At 40.5% G+C, this 15,341-nt stretch overlaps 1 protein-coding gene across 3 annotated transcripts in view; it reads left to right on the top strand.

Annotated features, from left to right (window-relative positions):
- TMPRSS7 (transmembrane serine protease 7) overlaps positions 1-14,923 on the top strand; it is a 41,656-nt gene extending 26,733 nt beyond the window's left edge. For 2 of the 3 annotated variants that reach the window (XM_058438149.1, XM_058438148.1), the window contains exons 10-15: positions 100-210; positions 8,005-8,121; positions 9,036-9,207; positions 10,649-10,917; positions 12,364-12,500; positions 14,569-14,856. In XM_058438149.1, coding sequence (XP_058294132.1) covers positions 100-210; positions 8,005-8,121; positions 9,036-9,207; positions 10,649-10,917; positions 12,364-12,500; positions 14,569-14,739 — 977 coding nt within the window. In that variant the 3' untranslated portion in view covers positions 14,740-14,856. Of the gene's footprint in view, positions 1-99; positions 211-8,004; positions 8,122-9,035; positions 9,208-10,648; positions 10,918-12,363; positions 12,501-14,568 lie in introns of all 3 variants that reach the window. The other variant, XM_058438147.1, reaches the window with a different exon arrangement.
- The last annotated feature ends 418 nt before the right edge of the window (positions 14,924-15,341 follow it).

The following is a 15,341-nucleotide window of genomic DNA, read 5'->3' as shown; positions in this document are numbered from 1 at the left end:
TCCTAATGATTTGTACCTTGAGACTGGCACTGCTGATCATCAGAGAACCCAGCTGGTATCTCAGGCTCATGAACTTTCTGTTTTTATTTTTTATTCTAGTGAGCCCTCAACCTGGCTGCAATACCAGCTCCTTCAGGCAGCATGGCCCTCTCATCTGTGATGGCTTCAGGGACTGTGAGAATGGCCGGGATGAGCAAAACTGCACTCAAAGTGAGGGAGAGTCCTCTGTGCCCTGCTGTTCCTCCTATGAAACTCTTCTAAATCAGGACAAAAATACCTCTGATGGGTTAGGGGTTAGGGCAATCAACTTGTCCCAGTTTCTCTGGAACTTTTCCAGTTTTAGCACTGAAAGCCCCTTGTCTTGGGAACCCCTTTAGTCCCATGGGGACAAATAGGGACAGTTGGTCACTCTAAATGGGGTGGAATGTGTGTATGTGTGTGAGTGTGTGTGTGTGTGTGTGTGTGTTCATGTGTGAATACTGGCAGATTCTCTTTTTTTTTTTTTCAATTAAAAAAATTTTTATTTTAGTGTAAAAAACACTGTTTTTTCTTTTTTTAAAATTATTATACTTTAATTCTAGGGTACATGTGCACAACATGCAGGTTTGTTACATAGGTATACTTGTGCCGTGTTGGTTTGCTGTACCCATCAACTCGTCATTTACATTAGGTATTTCTCCTAATGCTATCCCTCCCCAAGGCCCTCACCCCCTGACAGGCCCTGGTGTGTGATGTGCCCCACCCTGTGTCCAAGTGTTCTCATTGTTCAATTCCCACCTATGAGTGAGAACATGCAGTGTTTGGTTTTCTCTCCTTGTGATAGTTTGCTGAGAGTGATGGTTTCCAGCTTCATCCATGTCCCTGCAAAGGACATGAACTCATCCTTTTTTATGGCTGCATCGTATTCTATGGTGTATATGTGCCACATTTTCTTAATCCAGTCTATCATTGATGGATATTTGGGTTGGTTCCAAGTCTTTGCTATTGTGAATAGTGCTGCAGTAAACATACGTGTGTATGTGTCTTTATAGTGGCATGATTTATAATCCTTTGGGTATATACCCAGTAATGGGATTGCTGGGTCAAATGGTATTTGTAGTTCTAGATCCTTGAGGAATTGCCACACTGTCTTCCACAATGGTTGAACTAGTTTACACTCCCACCAACAGTGTAAAAGCATTCCTATTTCTCTACATTCTCTCCAGCACCTGTTGTTTCCTGACTTTTTAATGATCACCATTCTGACTGGCGTGAGATGGTATCTCATTGTGGTTTTGATTTTCATTTCTCTGATGACCAGTGATGACGAGCATTTTTTCATGTGTCTGTTGGCTGCATAAATGTCTTCTTTTGAGAAGTGTCTGTTCATATCCTTTGCCCACTTTTTGATGGGGTTGCTTGTTTTTTTCTTGTAAATTTGTTTGAGTTCTTTGTAGATTCTGGAGAATTGCCCTTTGTGAAATGGGCAGATTGCAAACGTTTTCTCCCATTCTGTAGGTTGCCTGTTCACTCTGATGGTAGTTTCTTTTGCCATGCAGAAGCTCTTTAGTTTAATTGGATCCCATTTGTCTATTTTGGCTTTTGTTGCCATTGCTTTTGGTGTTTTAGTCATGAAGTCCTTGCCCATGCCTATGTCCTGAATGGTATTGCCTAGGTTTTCTTCTAGGGATTTTATGGTTTTAGGTCTAACATTTAAGTCTTTAATCCATCTGGAATTAATTTTTGTATAAGGTGTAGGAAGGGATCCACTTTGAGCTTTCTGCATATGGCTAGCCAGTTTTTCCACCACCATTTATTAAATAGGGAATCCTTTCCCCATTTCTTGTTTTTGTCAGGTTTGTCAAAGATCAGATGGTTATACACGTGTGGTGTTATTTCTGAGGTCTCTGTTCTGTTCCATTGCTCTATATATCTGTTTTGGTACCGGCACCATGCTGTTTTGGTTACTGTAACCTTGTAGTATAATTTGACATCAGGTAGCATGATGCCTCCAGCTTTGTGCTTTTGGCTTAGGATTGTCTTGGCAATGAGGGCTCTTTTTTGGTTCCATATGAACTTAAAGTAGTGTTTTCCAATTCTGTGAAGAAAGTCATTGGTAGCTTGATGAGGATGGCATTGAATCTATAAATTACCTTCAGCAGTATGGCCATTTTCACGATATTGATTCTTCCTATCTATGAGCATGGAATGTTTTTCCATTTGTTTGTGTCCTCTTTTACTTCGTTGAGCAGTGGTTTGTAGTTCTCCTTGAAGAGGTCCTTCACATCCCTTGTAAGCTGGATTCCTAGGTATTTTATTCTCTTTGTAGCAATTGTGAATGGGAGTTCTCCCATGATTTGGCTCTCTGTTTGTCTGTTATTGGTGTATAAGGATGCTTGTGATTTTTGTACATTGATTTTATATCCTGAGACTGCTGAAGTTGCTTATCAGCTTAAGGAGATTTTGGGCTGAGACGATGGGGTTTTGTAAATATACAATCATGTCATCTGCAAACAGGGACAATTTGACTTCCTCTTTTCCTAATTGAATACCCTTTATTTCTTTCTCCTGCCTGATTGCCCTGGCCAGAACTTCCAACACTATGTTGAATAGGAGTGGTGAGAGAGCACATCCTTGTCTTGTGCCGGTTTTCAAAGGGAATGCTTCCAATTTTTACCCATTCAGTATGATATTGGCTGTGGGTTTGTCATAAATAGCTCTTATTAGTTTGAGATACGTTCCATCAATACCTAGTTCATTGATAGTTTTTAGCATGAAGGGCTGTTGAATTTTGTCAAAGGCCTTTTCTGCATCTATTGAGATAATCATGAGGTTTTTGTCATTGGTTCTGTCTACGTGATGGATTACGTTTATTGATTTGTGTATGTTGAACCAGCCTTGTGTCCCAAAATGAAGCCAAATTGATCATGGTGGATAAGCTTTTTCATGTGCTGCTGGATTTGGTTTGCCAGTGTGTTTTATTGAGGATTTTTGCATCAATGTTCATCAAGGGTATTGGTCTAAAATTCTCTTTTTTTGTTGTGTCTCTGACAGGCTTTGGTATCAGGATGATGCTGGCCTCATAAAATAAGTTAGGGAGGATTCCCTCTTTTTCTATTGATTGGAATAGTTTCAGAAGGAATGGTACCAGCTCCTCTTTGTGCCTCTGATAGAATTCGGCTGTGAATCCGTCTGGTCCTGGAATTTTTTTGGTTGGTAGGCTATTAAGTGTTGCCTCAGTTTCAGAGCCTGTTATTGGTCTATTCAGAGATTCAACTTCTTCCTGGTTTAGTCTTGAGAGGGTGTATGTGTCCAGGAATTTACCCATGTCTTCTAGATTTTCTAGTTTATTTGCATAGAGGTGTTTATAGTATTCTCTGATGCAGTTTGTATTTCTGTGGGATTGGTGGTGATATCCCCCTTATCATTTTTTTATTGAGTCTATTTGATTCTTCTCTCTTTTCTTCTTTATTAATCTTGCTAGTGGTCTATCAATTTTGTCGATCATTTCAGAAAACCAGCTCTCAGACTCATTGATTTTTTTTGAAGGGTTTTTTTGTGTCTCTATCTCTTTCAGCTCTGCTCTGATTTTAGTTATTTCCTGCCTTCTGCTAGCTTTTGAATTTGTTTGCTCTTGCTTCTCTAGTTCTTTTAATTGTGATGTTACAGTGTTGATTTTAGATCTTTTCTGCTTTCTCTTGTGGGCATTTAGTGCAACAAATTTCCCTCTACACACTGCTTTAAATGTGTCCCAGAGATTCTGGTACATTGCATCTTTGTTCTCATTGGTTTCAAAGAACATCTTTATTTCTGCCTTCATTTTGTTATTTACCCATTAGTCATTCAGGAGCAGGTTGTTCAGTTTCCATGAAGTTGTGTGGTTTTGAATGCGTTTTTTAATCCTGAGTTTTGATTCGATTGCACTGTGGTCTATGAGAGACAGTTTGTTGTGATTTCTGTTCTTTTACATTTGCTGAGGAGTGCTTTCCTTCCAATTATGTGGTCAATTTTACATAAGTGTGATGTGGTGCTGATAAGAATATATATTCTGTTGATTTGGGGTGGAGAGTTTTGTAGATGTCTATTAGGTCTGCTTGGTGCAGAGCTGAGTTCAAGTCCTGGATATCTTTGTTAACCTTCTGTCTTGTTGATCTGTCTAATATTGACAGTGGGGTGTTAAAGTCTCCCATTATTATTGTGTGGGAGTCTAAGTCTCTTTGTAGGTCTCTAAAGACTTGCTTTATGAATCTGGGTGCTCCTATATTGGGTGCATATATATTTAGGATAGTTAGCTCTTCTTGTTTAACTGATTCCTTTACCATTATGTAATGGCCCTCTTTGTCTCTTTTGATCTCTGTTGGTTTAATGTCTGTTTTATCAGAGACTAGGATTGCAACCTCTGTTTTTTTTTTGCTTTTCATTTGCTTGGTAGATCTTCCTCCAACCCTTTATTTTGAGCCTATGTGTGTCTCTACACATGAGATGAGTCTCCTGAATACAGCACACTGATGGGTCTTGACTCTTTTTTTTATTATTATTATACTTTAAGTTCTAGGGTACATGTGCACAACGTGCAGGTTTGTTACATATGTATACATGTGCCATGTTGGTGTGCTGCACCTGTTAACTCGTCATTCTTTATCCAATTTGCCAGTCCGTGTCTTTTAATTGGGGCATTTAGCCCATTTACATTTAAGGTTAATATTGTTATGTGTGAATTTGATCCTGTCATTATGATGTTAGCTGGTTATTTTGCCTGTTAGTTGATGCAATTTCTCCATAGCATCAATGGTCTTTACAATTTGAGATGTTTTTGCAGTGGCTGGTACCAGTTGTTCCTTTCCATGTTTAGTTCTTCCTTCAGGAGCTCTTGTAAGGCAGGTCTAGTGGTGACAAAATCTCTCAGCATTTGCTTGTCGGTAAAGGAATTTATTTCTCCTTCACTTATGAAGCTTAGTTTGGCTGGATATGAAATTCTGGGTTGAAAATTTTTTTCTTTAAGAATGTTGAATATTGGCCCCCACTCTTTTCTGGCTTGTAGGGTTTCTGCTGAGAGATCTGCTGTTAATTTGATAGACTTCCCTTTGTGGGTAACCTGACCTTTGTCTCTGGCTGCCCTTAACATTTTTTCTTTCATTTCAACCTTGGCAAATCTGACAATTATGTGTCTTGGGGTTTCTCTTTTTGTGGAGTATCTTTGTGGTGTTCTGTGTATTTCCTGAATTTGAATATTGGCCTGCCTTGCTAGGTTAGGGAAGTTCTCATGGATAATATCCTGAAGAGTGTTTTCCAACTTGGTTCCATTCTCCCCATCACTTTCAGGTACACCAATCAAACGTAGATTTGGTCTTTTCACATAGTCCCATATTTCTTGGAGGCTTTGTTCATTCCTTTTTATTCCTTTTTCTCTAAACTTCTTTTCTCACTTCATTTCATTAATTCAATCTTCAATCACTGATACCCTTTCTTCCACTTGATCGAATCAGCTACTGAAGCTTGTGCATGTGTCATGTAGTTCTCGTGCCATAGTTTTCAGCTCCATCAGGTCATTTAAGGTCTTCTCTACACTGTTTATTCCAGTTAGCCATTCGTCTAATCTTTTTCCAAGGTTTTTAGCTTCCTTGTGATGGGTTTGAACATGCTCCTTTAGCTCAGCGAAGTTTGTTATTACCGACCTTCTGAAGCCTACTTCTGTCAACTTGCCAAAGTAGTTCTCCTCCAGCTTTGTTCCATTGCTGGTGAGGAGCTGCATTCCTTTGAAGGAGAAGAGGAGCTCTGGTTTTTAGAATTTTCAGCTTTTCTGCTCTGGTTTCTCCCCATCTTTGTAGTTTTATCTATCTTTGGTCTTTGATGTTGGTGACTTACAGATGGGGTTTTGGTGTAGATGTCCCTTTTGTTGATGTTGATGCTGTTCCTTTCTGTTTGTTTTGCTTCTAACAGTCAGGTCCCTCAGCTGCAGGTCTGTTGGAGTTTGCTAGAGGTCTACTCCAGACCCTGTTTGCCTGGGTATCACCAGTGGAGGCTGCAGAACAGCAAATATTGCAGAGCAGCAAATATTGCTGCCTGATCCTTCCTCTGGAAGCTTCGTCCCAGAGGGGCACCCGCCTATATGAGGTATCTGTTGGCCCCTACTGGGAGGTGTCTCCCAGTTAGGCTACACAGGGGTCAGGGACCCACTTGAGGAGGCAGTCTGTCTGTTCTTAGAGCTCAAATGCCATGCCAGGAGAACCACTGCTCTCTTTAGAGCTGTCAGAGAGGAACGTTTAAGTCTTCAGAAGTTGTATGCTGCCTTTTGTTCAGCTATGCCCTGCCCACAGAAGTGGAGTCTATAGGGGCAGTAGGCCTTGCTGAGCTGCAGTGGGCTCCACCCAGTTTGAGCTTCCTGGCTGCTTTGTTTACCTACTCAAGCCTCAGCAATGGTGGACGCCCCTCCCCCAGCCAGGCTGCTGCCTGGCAGTTGGATCTCAGACTGCTGCGCTAGCAGTGAGCAAGGCTCTGTGGACGTGGGACCTGCCAAGCCAGGCATATGTGCCACATTTTCTTAATCCAGTCTATCATTTATGGACATTTGGGTTGGTTCCAAGTCTTTGCTATTGTGACTAGTGCCACAATAGACATACGTGTGCATGTGTCTTTATAGTAGCATGATTTATAATCCTTTGGGTATATACCCAGTAATGGGATTGCTGGGTCAAACGGTATTTCTAGTTCTAGATCCCTGAGGAATCACCATATCATCTTGCACAATGGTTGAACTAATTTACACTCCCGCCAACAGTGTAAAAGTGTCCCTATTTCTCCACGTCCTCTCCAGCATCTGTTGTTTCCTGATTTTTTTTTTTTTTTTTGAGACAGAATCTTGCTCTGTTGCCCAGGCTGGAGTGCAGTGGCACAGTCTGGGCTCACTGCAACCTCTACATCCCGGGTTCAAGCAATTCCCCTGCCTCAGCCTCCCAAGTAGCTGGGATTACTTGTGCACACCACCATGCCCAGCTAATTTTTTTGTATTTTTAGTAGAGATGGGGTTTCACCATGTTGGCCACACTGATCTCGAACTCCTGACCACAGGCAATCCACCCGCCTCACCCTCCCAAAGTGCTGGGATTACAGGCATGAGCCACCACGCCCGGCCTTTTCCAGACTTTTTAATGATCGCCATTCTAACTGTGGTGAGATGGTATCTCATTGTAATTTTGATTTGCATTTCTCTGATGACCAGTGATGGTGAGCATTTTTTCATGTGTCTGTTGGCTGCATAAATGTCTTCTTTTGAGAAGTGTCTGTTCATATCCTTTGCCCACTTTTTGATGGGGTTGTCTGTTTTTTTCTTGTAAATTTGTTTGAGTTCTTTGTAGATTCTGGAGATTAGCCCTTTGTCAGATGGGTAGATTGCAAAAATTTTCTCCCATTCTGTAGGTTGCCTGCTCACTCTGATGGTAGTTTCTTTTGTAATACTGGCAGATTCTTATTGCTTACTTGCTTTTAATGATGCTTAGAATTGTAGGATACAGAAAACCTGATGTAGAGGAACTTGCCAAATACTGGAATGGAACACGTTCCACTCTCACCCTAGCAGAAACAAACCTCCAAGGTTGTGAACAAATGTGTTGTAATTCACAAGTCTGTCCATTTTGCCTCCTACTGATATAAAATAACTGAGCATGGCTGTGATTTTTGCTCAAAAGTTTTCTTGGAGAATAAGAGAAGGTAATAGCAAAGAGGCTGCAGCCTAAAGCCACTGATATGTCATACTTCTTCACATCTCACCTGCTGTGGGAGAAAGAAGAGGTGATAGGATTGATTCTCAAGAAATATGCCTGCTAGCCTTCAAATGGCTTTTCTTAGGTGAAGAAACAGATCACTGTGAGGTTGCTTCACTTCTCTCTGCCATTTATCCCAGAGCAGCAAATACTAATTCTGTGATTAAACCATTTTTTATGGGGTTTGGAGTTATTCATTCAAATCTCATTCACTCAAGTTTGTTTCTGGCTAAGAAAAGCTGTTTCTTCTTTTGTCCATTGTTAGGTATTCCTTGCAACAACAGAACTTTTAAGTGTGGCAATGATATTTGCTTTAGGAAACAAAATGCAAAATGTGATGGGACAGTGGATTGTCCAGATGGAAGTGATGAAGAAGGCTGCAGTGAGTAGAAATTCATTCCTTTGGGTTCCTGTATTCCCTCTTCAGTTTACCTGTTTTTTATATTTTCATTCCCTTCTTGGTGTATTTCCCTTGATTGAGGTTGCCATAGCCAAAACAAGAATAGTAACTATTGGCAAACTGCGTCTGAAATTGTTTCTCAGAAATAAAAACTCTGGAATGGATTCTGTCTTCTTGATAACAGCATTAATGAATTAAATTTTTAAAATGAGAACTTTCACTTTCTAATAATTTTAATCAAGGGAGAAGATCTTAAATAAAAAACCCTGTGAGAAAATAAATAGAAACTGGAATGCAGTGGATGACTTGTTAATAATGCCTTATGTTATGAACAATATCAAGTGCTGTTTCTTTCTTCAGGTTTGACTCAATAACTAATTTCCCACATGCTCCTATCAGTCATGTGGCCACTAATTGGCCATATGGCAACATGTAAATTATACATCTTTACTAATACTATTTACACCAGCAAACAATTGCTCTGATAACTAGTTTTCCCAGTAGTTTTTCATTTGTCCAGGTCTTATAAATCTTTTCCCAAATACTTTGTCACATCAGCACAACTTCAAAGAAATTCTCAATTCATTTACATTCCTCTTTACCTGACAATCTAAATCCATAGGCAGCTGTTTATGTCAGTTCAGCTGTTACAGCAGGTCCCCCTCCTCCTCTCATCTGCATTGTGGTATAGAGACTGTGTCAGGGCATGCTTCAGGAAGGAGGGAGTGGTTTGTTTGTGTTGGTTTCAGACAGAGTTACATGTTCTCTGTCCTCTAGATAAGGAGATTTCAAATTGCTACCCAGTGAGTCAGTTCCCAGCCAGCACTAAAACTGGCTTAACTTCTAGTTTTTCTTCCAAGTCTACCTTTAAATCACATGCCCTTTCTCCACCAAAGCCTGCAGCAGGAGTTCCTCCACCCTTCACCGCATCATCGGAGGCACAGACACCCTGGAGGGGGGTTGGCCGTGGCAGGTCAGCCTCCACTTTGTTGGATCTGCCTACTGTGGTGCCTCGGTCATCTCCAGGGAGTGGCTTCTTTCTGCAGCCCACTGCTTTCATGGAAACAGGTAGGGCATGACGGTCCTTACTCTCAAGTGGCACTCTGTGGCCACAGACAACATATCTGCCCTCAAATTGTGGGAAGCAGATCCCTGTTGGGGACATTCAATCAATTCAATTGAGCTTTCATTTTTTGGATCCCACATGTGTGACAAACATTTTTTTTAAGGTATTATTGGTATAAAAAAAGAGCACAAAGGAAACATCAAGAATGAATAGGCTTTTACTAAGGCTGAGAAAACAAGATAGGGCTTTTAACTCAGAGGGAGCAAACTTAAGAGAATGTGTGGAGAATGTGGAGAAAAATGGGCACTGGAGAGTGACTGGAGAATGGAGATCCCCATTTAATATAGGAGGGGGATCCTGGAGAGGCCTATTAGGATTGGCTTTGGAAGGGCTCTGTCTGTCTTTACCAATGGGATTATGATGGGATAGATGCTCTTCCAGCTAAGGGTAAGAGGACATCTTAGAAAATAACCTCGCTTAAAATTTAAACTTACTATTGGAATCTACTGAATCTTAGCATAAAAAAATCATTCACTTCTCATTCTGCATTTTTTTTTTTTTAGTATTTCAATGAAGTTACACAGTTTGGATCTTTGTTTCTCCTAGAAATCACAGGATTTGTGTTAATTATTAAGATAGCTTCACATCTGTTTGATCATTAGTCTCTAATGCTGTGAAACTGCTCCAAATAATGTGTTAACCCTAATATTTCTTTGGGTTTCCATTGCCACTCATGAGACATCAGCTAAGCAGATTAGTGACCAAAATTTTGGGGCTTCCTCATTTTTTTCACTCCCACTTTTTACCCCATTGTTATGCTGATGGAGATGGACGCTTCACGTGGAGATTACAAGTCCTTCTGTGACTTGTGCAAGGTCATGGAGGTCAAGATTGGGATTCTCGAAAGACTGATGGGAATGGCAGTTGGTGACCCTATGAATGGGCATTGTTGAGCAGTAAATGTAGTGATCATTAAGGCTTCCAGTAGTTTGCCAGAAGGAATTTCATTAAATTCCTGCTTATAACACTTTGATTTCTAATCTATCTTGGTATTCATATCATTTGAATTTGGTAGTAGGATTCTCCATCAAATGCCATTGTCGGCATGAATAGGAAGAATGTAACAAATTAATTCTAGTTACCAACATTCTTGACCTGTGTGTGGTTCATGAAATACTAGTGGAAAGAAAATGTCCAGGAATTTGCTTAGGACATTGTTGAGTGAATTTTCTATTACTCGCCACTCCTAATACTTTTTTAGGGAGACAAGGCAGGCTCACAGTTATCCTTTCTGCCATAGTCCCTGGACAGAGCCAGTGACTATAATAACACCCTGGAAGTCAGGCCCTTCTTTTTCAGCCCTCAACTCTTTAGAGTGCTTGTTTGCAAACTACATGTGGTTCTTTAAGCTGCTAACTTTATGTTTCATTACTGTTCTATCAGGCTGTCGGATCCCACACCATGGACTGCACACCTTGGGATATATGTTCAGGGGAATGCCAAGTTTGTCTCCCCAGTGAGAAGAATTGTGGTCCATGAGTACTATAACAGTGAGACTTTTGATTATGATATTGCTTTGCTACAGCTCAGTATTGCCTGGCCTGAGACCCTGAAACAGCTCATTCAGCCAATATGCATTCCTCCTGCTGGCCAGAGAGTTCGCAGTGGGGAGAAGTGCTGGGTAACTGGCTGGGGGCAAAGACACGAAGCAGGTGTGTGTATGAATGAATGGTCATGCCCTTCCCCTGCAGAGGACGATAAGGTGTTTATGTAGTGCTTTAGGGTTCACAGAGAGGATCTGTGTATATGATCTCCTTTGAACCTCCTGACAACTCTGGAAGGTTGGATTGAAGGAGGGTACTGTTATTCCTTTTTAATGATGCTATCCACCTGCTTTAAAAGAAGCAGGGCTCACCTTATAAAGAGGGAGAGGACTGTGTATGAGCAAGGCAGGATGGACTAGATAGTCATGGGCCCTTTTCAAACTCTGAAGGGTATGCTATGTTATTCACTAGAGAAGGAGCAATTCCTCCCTTTTCATTCAAAGAAATGATTCATTTATAAAGGAGGGAAGGACACACATGCACATCCCACTACATCAACTCATAGGCAACAGTCTGGAAGACTATGTGGGTATGTCCTACGCCTGTGCAATTGGCCAAGGGATGAGAGTGGGGGCTGAACTTCAGACTGCCCTTAGTTTCTAGACCAGAAATTCAGGCCTGGAGGTTATACCTCCAGGATTCGGATTTGGTCCACCCAGAGGAGATACCTTTTTGCAATTCCTCTGACGGGAGAGGACATCTTTTCAATATGCGTAAAGATCAGGCTGTATAGTAGGGAAGTTCCTACATCTACCCTGCCAAGGTTTTTCATGGTCCAGGATTCAATGTGGGATTCTGAATATATAGTGAGGGGAAGAATCCAATACTTTGTGAATGTATTCCCAAACCCTAGTGCTAATATTTTCCCTTGATCTTTCGATCACCTCACCTTCTTTTGCCATCCTTTTCAAGGGTTTAGGACACATACAGCATCTGTAATTCCTGAACCTTACCCTGTAGCCTCATTTTGACACTCTAAAGTGTGGGCAGCTTCTCAAAGGCAGCTTCTCAGTGCTTTCATTTAGTGATGGAAGTAGTAATACCACCAGCTTGGGTCCACTGAAGTCTCAGGGTCCCAAGGAGGGAAGGCAGCTGACTGTGTGAACACTTGTAACTTTGATAGGTTACTGTGCTCAGTGCTTTGATTACATTACCATATATCAGTTCATCAGGGACTCCCATATATCAGTTATGCTGCTGCATTTAAAGAGCTCTCTTGAATAGTAGATATTAGTAATAACTGTTGCTGACTTATCATCCTACTGAAAACAGGAGGGAAATGGTGAGGAATATGGCACAGTTGTTCAAGTAATTGAGTCAGACCTTGAGTCTGAATCTTGTGTTACTTGCTAGCGGTGTGTCACTGGGCAAGCCCTTTAATCTCCTAGCCCTCAATTTCTTCATCAGCAAAATGAGGATAATAGTAGAATTTACCTCAAAGAATTGCTGCTATGAGGGTAAAAGGAGATAATGTGTGTTAACTTTTCAAATGAAGCCCTGAATACATGTAGCCATTACCACTAACATCATTTCTACTTCCAATGTGTTTTGCAGATAATAAAGGCTCCCTTGTTCTGCAACAAGCGGAGGTAGAGCTCATTGATCAAACCCTCTGTGTTTCCACCTACGGGATCATCACTTCTCGGATGCTCTGTGCAGGCATAATGTCAGGCAAGAGAGATGCCTGCAAAGTAAGTCATTGTACCTTTCCCTTGCCTAACATGTTGTGCTTTCCATAAATGCTTTCTCATTTAATCTACATAACACCAGGAAATAACCAGGGCAGGTATTTCCCTTAATTCACCTGAGCTGCTCAGATATTATTTATCATCCAATTGCCTAAGATCTTGGAGAGGTGTTGAAATAATTTATTCTATAGAACTCAGTTTTCTATAATGTGCTCCATGTATTTTCCTTCAATATTTAGAGGATGAGGTCAGCATTCATCATTCTGCCATAATTTTCTTATAACCAATTTATTTCCTATTTCCTTAGCAGCTGCCATTTAATTTCTAAAATTTGAAGGATTTTATATACTCATTCCTTTGAAGCATATGCTTGGGGAAAGAGGGGAGGAATGGAGAGGTGACAAAGAGTATTCATTTGTAGTTCGCTGGGTAGGCCCCTGGCAGTGGTAAAGTTGGAAGTCACCTTTGGGGTGACATTTCTCGGAGCCTGAGATTCCAATCTATGCAGTTACCTACATGATTGCCAAAGAGTAAACAGACGATTTACAGCAAACTTGTCCAACCCACGCCCACAGGCCACATGCAGCCCAGGACAGCTTTGAATGCAGCCCAACACAAATTCATAAACTTTCTGAAAACATCATGAGTTTTTTTTTTTGCAATTTTTTTTAGTTCATTAGTTATCATTAGTGTTCATATATTTTATGTGTGGCCCAAGACAATTATTCTTCTTCCAATGTGGCTTAGGGAAGCCAAAAGATTGGACACTCCTGATTTAGACGGTGAGTAGGACAGTGGGAGCTGTTCTTTCATCTTTCCACAAGCTTAGCCATGATGCCACAAAAACTCATCCTATAATAATGACTTCTGTCTTCTGAGCTCCTATTTTGTGGCAAGCACCATGCTATGTTCTTTACATAAATTTATTCCAATCATTCTTTTTTCCTCATTTTATAGAAGAGGAAACTGGGCACAGAGAGGGTAAGTAAATTGCCCAAGGTCATATAGCTAGTAAGTGTAAATGTCTGAGCTGGGATTTGAACCCTTGCCTCTCTATGCTAAGGGTACTCTATTTTGGGTCCTTCCCATAGCTAGTCAGTTACACAGCCCTGTTCCACACAGCCACGAGTGTTTACTTGTTAAACTTAGTAGAGTTGATGTGGTGACAATTAAAATAAAGAGCCCAGTTTCCCTACTAGTTGGAATTTTCCTAATCAGGTATAAGATCATAATTTGGATACATGGGCAAGTTCGTTGCCTCTGAGTAAGTTGCAAGATTATCTACCCTCTAAAATAGGAAAATAAAACCTAGATATTATAATTTAAAGGACTAATACTGTGGAAATTATGTTTATACTTTGAATTGTTTAAGCCTTTGCTTAGAGGAATTGAGATATCAGAAAGGACTCTCAAGTGAGAGTGATTTGTTGGTGATGACTGTGGACCAGCAGTTGTTAGGGTTTTTTCACTGGACCTGGCTAACTAAACAGGTCTCTTCTTCTCCATGGGGCTATAAGCTAATCACTGAAGCTGCATGGCCCAGAGATAGAAGTCAACCTTCCAAGATAAACACGCCTCATAAGGTTGTTGTGAGGATTAAATGTCTTTAAACAATTCTTAGCACATAGCTAGCACTAAATAAATGTTAGCCCTTACTACTACTACTACTACTACTACTACTACTACTACTACTACTACCACTACTACTACTACTACTACTACTACTACTACTGTTACCACCACCACCACCACCACTAGTATTACTGAGGTTTATTCTTTGTTTAGGGCTATGTGAGAGTTGTTTTCTCCGGTAAGAATCTTCTAATGTTATTCTTAGCCTAAAGAATCATGTTTCGTCTAATGAATGCAGCTGTTTGATTATAGGAATAATAATTATAAAAGGATAGAAGTTTCACATTAGTTTTTGACACTTCCCAAATTACACAGTGATTAGCCAAGCAAAAACATGTCATTAGAGGACTCTTGAACACAATTCATTAGATACAATAAAGATGAAACTGATGATCATGGGACCAATTTACTTTATACTTACATTTTTTTGTGTGTGTAGGGAGATTCGGGTGGACCTTTATCTTGTCGAAGAAAAAGTGATGGAAAATGGATTTTGACTGGCATTGTTAGCTGGGGACATGGATGTGGACGACCAAACTTTCCTGGTGTTTACACAAGAGTGTCAAACTTTGTTCCCTGGATTCATAAATATGTCCCTTTTCTTTTGTAATTGTACCAGTTGTATTTTTACTGTGATGTACGTTAAAAATAGATACTTTAAAATGATGCAGTAATTGGCTGGGTGCGCTGGCTCACACCTGCAATCCCAGCACTTTAGGAGGCCGAGGCAGGCAGATCACAAGGTCAGGAGATCAAGACCATCCTGGCTAACATGGTGAAACCCTGTCTCTACTAAAAAAAAAAAAAAAAAAAAAAAAAATTAGCCGGGCGTGGTGGCAGGTGCCTGTAGTCCCAGCTACTCGGGAGGCTGAGGCAGGAGAATGGCATGAACCCGGGAGGCGGAGCTTGCAGTGAGCCAAGATCAGCCACTGCACTCCAGCCTGGGTGACACAGCGAGACTCCATCTCAATAAATAAATAAATAAATAAAATGATGCAATAATTATTAATAAAATGAGTCCCTTACATTTTTTTCAACTAGAAATGTCAAAGTGCATACATTTAATAATAAAATTAGTCCCTTACTTTTTTCAACTGAAAGTGTCAAATTGCATACATTTAATACTTATTGAAAGATTAATATGTGTTCCATAAAAAGTTTTCCCAAGGAAATAACTATATTCATTCTTAAGTACAAAAGGCTATTGATTCA

The sequence above is a fragment of the Hylobates moloch genome, unplaced genomic scaffold, assembly GCF_009828535.3.
Source record: "Hylobates moloch isolate HMO894 unplaced genomic scaffold, HMol_V3 SCAFFOLD_4, whole genome shotgun sequence".
Classification (NCBI taxonomy): domain Eukaryota; kingdom Metazoa; phylum Chordata; class Mammalia; order Primates; family Hylobatidae; genus Hylobates; species Hylobates moloch.
This window is presented reverse-complemented; position numbering and strand designations above follow the sequence as displayed.